Raw genomic sequence first — 3,644 nt, 5'->3', positions numbered from 1 at the left:
CACCTGCATTGTGCGAACAGACAGCATCAAGACACCCGAGAGCGAAGCCATGCCGCTGCTGGAGCAGCTAGAGAAGAAGTGAAGGTGGCACTGGGCCAGGAGGAGGAGACAGTGGCACAGGGTCTTCCAGGGTCTCTAATGTATGTACTGTATGAAGAACTGTGCACCCAGGCCTGGTGCAGCCAGGACCCAGTGGGCTTCCTTGGGAACTATGGACCAAACAAATATGGGGACAGAGAAGATCATGAACCTGTCAACCATGTACTCTGAGGCTGAACCCGGGAGGAGGGCTAACGGCGCCGGTGAGGGCAACCTCCCTGTGATACCTCATCACAGCCCTCCAGCCTGCTTGTGGCCCCGGGGACCCATGCTGCCGCAGCACGTTCCATGAGGACCATGCGCCCCGTGGGGAGCAGGGGAGGAGCAGCAGCTGTGTGGTGCCCGCTGGCGCCCTGCCCAGAGGCTGCTGCTGCTCCTGGCGCACGCTCCGAAGGGAAACCTGAATCCAAGAACCGCAAACACTTGATGCAGCCCCGTCTGGTGGGCAGGCCTGTCGGGGCTCGGTGGCGCAGGCGCCCCCCACAAGCACACTCTCAGTATAATGTTTACAGCCCAGCTGTCCGTGTCGGCCGTGCTTTTGAATGCACATTTTTACACTTTTTTTAAAGTATTTTTTACAAAGTTTTTATACAGCGATCTCTATATGGATTTATATAATCACTAGATGTGATCCCATAGAAATGTATGTTATGATGGTCTGTTTGTTACAAACGCATATGCCACAGTTATCTCCATTGTGTTACTTGTCTGGTAGCGTCCGGCTCCTTCCCTGGGGTGCTGGGAAGGGGGTCCAAGCCACCCTCCGCAGTGGTGTTGCTACCCTCTCCATCCATGTATGTCCTTCATAATACTCAGTTCTGTATCTCTCAGTAAATGTTACCTTTACGTATGCTGTCCTCATGTGTTCTCTCCAGGTCGGGCCATGGTGCTGAGCTCTGGCCAGAGCTCAGCACCGTGGCAGCATGTGCCAGGTCTGACCATGCCGGGTGCATTCCTGGCCGAGTGGGATGGTGCAGCTGATCCCAGAGCTGATTTTGGCGGTTCTCTGTGTTAGCAGCTCTGGGCCAGGGGAATTCAGCCTGGGGAAGCTTGGAGCCTTGGAGGCAGCACTGACCATTGTCAAGCAAGAAGTAGCTCAGTGCTGCACCAGAGGGCAGGCAGGGCATGGCTTGCCAGCTGGAAAGGCAGAGCTGTGTGATGGGGAGACCATCTCATCCTTACCTGGTCCTTGTTTCAGGCCGGAATACAGTAGCTTGAATGCATTTCAGGGACAAGGAAGAGATGAGGGAGCGGTCACAATGCCCTTGTGGTGGTGATCCTTTCATGGAAGGAGGTGGAGAACAGTCCCTTTGGGTCTCTGCCAGGTCCTAACCTTGCCCCTAACTGACATGCTGGGAAAGCTCTTAAAACTTGCCCTGGCCTTTGGCCAGTGCTGAGCATGGGGGTGTGGAGGTTGAGAAGATAATCAGGCAGGTGTGCCTTAGAGGCTAAGACTGAAAGAGTTGGCATGCCCTGACACTATTGCTGTGTTCCTGACCCTTAGAGAGGAAGGTGCCTTGGTCTGAACTGGGGCAGGCCCTGTCTCACATGTGGGCACCACTGAGGGTTGCCTCAGGGGAGCAGTGGTGTGCTCAGTCTTCTCCCAGTCAGTGTCTGACCCATTACCAGCCTGGCTACTTTGATGCAAACTGCAAGTGAAAGATGCTTTCAGCATCTGGTGCAGATGCAAAGTCCAGCCAGGAGCACTGAGGTCGTGTTGGGGAGAAGATGAGCTTGACCTGAAATGTGACAACAGCATGGGAGGAGGCCTTCCCTGAGCACGCCTGCTACTCTAGTGCATGTTTCTCTCTAGCCTCCTTTTCCAACCCTTAACCTCCAGGGATGTCTGACTTTAGTCCTTTCCCTGTTCCATACTTTCTTCCTGGATTTCTTGTGCCTTTCCATAACTTCTGTCTTTGTGACCTCCCAAAATGCTGCCAGCTGCCTTATTTAGTGTGAAGTACATTGGATCTGTTACAGGCAAGGTTTTTGCCCTGGGAGGACTTGTTGGCTGAGGTGCTCTAGAGGAATGTGCAAGGACAGAACCTGAAACAAAGCTGGGGGAGAAAGGCAGTGTCTGGCCTGGCTCCCACCGCCTGCTGTGCAGCCCTTGAAGCTGGGCAGCCGTCCCTCTGTGCTTCCTTCTGCCCAGACCCTGCAGTGGTGGCTCAGACCCGGCCCATTTCCCAGCTGCTGTCAGGAGCCAATCTTCATACTTGGAGGAACACAATGTCTCCCATAGAGCTTTGCTGAAAGGGTGCAGAGCACCTGCTGGGCCTGCTTCTCTCTTCAGGACTTTATTTCCCTCTGCAGAGTGTACTTGGTAATGAATTTCCGGGCTCCTGCAAGCATCGCTTTCTTCTCTAGTGGTCAGCAGGAGCTCCCTGTGGGATATCAGATGGTCCAGCCACAGGCGTCTTGTGCTTTTTGCTCACCTGGAGAGCCTGTGTGCTCATCTCCACGTGGGGGGGCTCTCACACACCTGCCACGCACCTTCCAGCAGCACTGGCAGTGCGGTGGGTGCAGGCGATGGCCCTTTGCTGGCAAATGGCCACACTGCAGTAAAACTTCCTGCTATAAAAACAGCTGGCTTGAAAAAAATATAAGGTGCCCTTTGAAACCAAGCACACTAGAAGCAGCGAGCAAAGGCAGCAGCCGAAGAGTGATGGATCTACCTCAGTTTGATGCTCAGCTACTCCAGCCAAGGCTCAGGCAGGAGCTATCTGAGCCCTGGCAGTGCCCAGATAGGTTTTTGCCCAGTCTCCTGCACATCCTCCAAACAGCCTTTTGCTGCATTCCAGTCAGAACCAAGGGGTTTGCCACTCAATTTAAAGCATTTCCTTTCAGGGGACTTTGTTAGGCTATGAGCCAATGAAGTTAAAGCAGAGGGTTTGGGCCTCTACCCCATAAGCCACAGCTTGTGAGTGTTGAAAAGGCTCCATTTCTGCACAGCCCTGGGCTGAAAACCTCTCCTGGTCCCTGTAGGAGATGGGCTGCTTGATGTTCTTGACTCTGGTAGCACCTGTCCTCTCCAAGCCCCCCCTTAGCAGACGTACAAATATTGCCATGGGATAGGCGGTCCTGCTGGACACCTTTCAGACTGGTGCATTACAGTGGCATCTCCTGGGCACGGGCAGGAGCAGCGGGCACATGTCAGGCACAGCCCATGTTGCTCCATGTCGGAACGGTGCTCCCAAACCCCCAAAGCAAGGGTTGTACCTGTGGCGATGTCCTCCCGCCCATTCATGCAAGGGCTGGTAATGCAAATTTGCTTGGAAAACGCAAGGGACACTTCTCAAATGTCAGGCAGCCACCTCCTGGCCATCCCACACCCCCGCATCCTGTGCTGGGTGCGCTGTGGGAAACGACGGGAGAGCAGAGCTGATGGCATCACGTCCTTATGGACAGGGCTTGGAGCTGGAGCCGACAGCCTGGCAGCCCCACGTCCCAGACGTTCAGGCTGAACCCCGCGTCCTGATGGGCGCAGAGGCACGCAGACCTGTGGGTGGCCCCCCCGCTGGTTTGGGATGGGCCCCGCCGCTGCT

General features: G+C 55.1%; 1 protein-coding gene across 1 annotated transcript in view; it reads left to right on the top strand.

The window, feature by feature from the left end:
• Positions 1 to 148, top strand: part of JDP2 (Jun dimerization protein 2) — an 18,899-nt gene extending 18,751 nt beyond the window's left edge. The window contains exon 5 of the mRNA XM_009646669.2: positions 1 to 148. This exon is cut by the window's left edge and continues 17 nt beyond it. Coding sequence (XP_009644964.1) covers positions 1 to 82 — 82 coding nt within the window. The 3' untranslated portion in view covers positions 83 to 148.
• Positions 149 to 3,644: the final 3,496 nt, after the last annotated feature.

This window comes from Egretta garzetta, unplaced genomic scaffold, assembly GCF_000687185.1.
Source record: "Egretta garzetta isolate BGI_Z169 unplaced genomic scaffold, ASM68718v1 scaffold79, whole genome shotgun sequence".
Classification (NCBI taxonomy): Eukaryota; Metazoa; Chordata; class Aves; order Pelecaniformes; family Ardeidae; genus Egretta; species Egretta garzetta.
The sequence above is the reverse complement of the archived record's forward strand: the minus strand, read 5'-3'. Positions and strand labels throughout refer to the sequence as shown.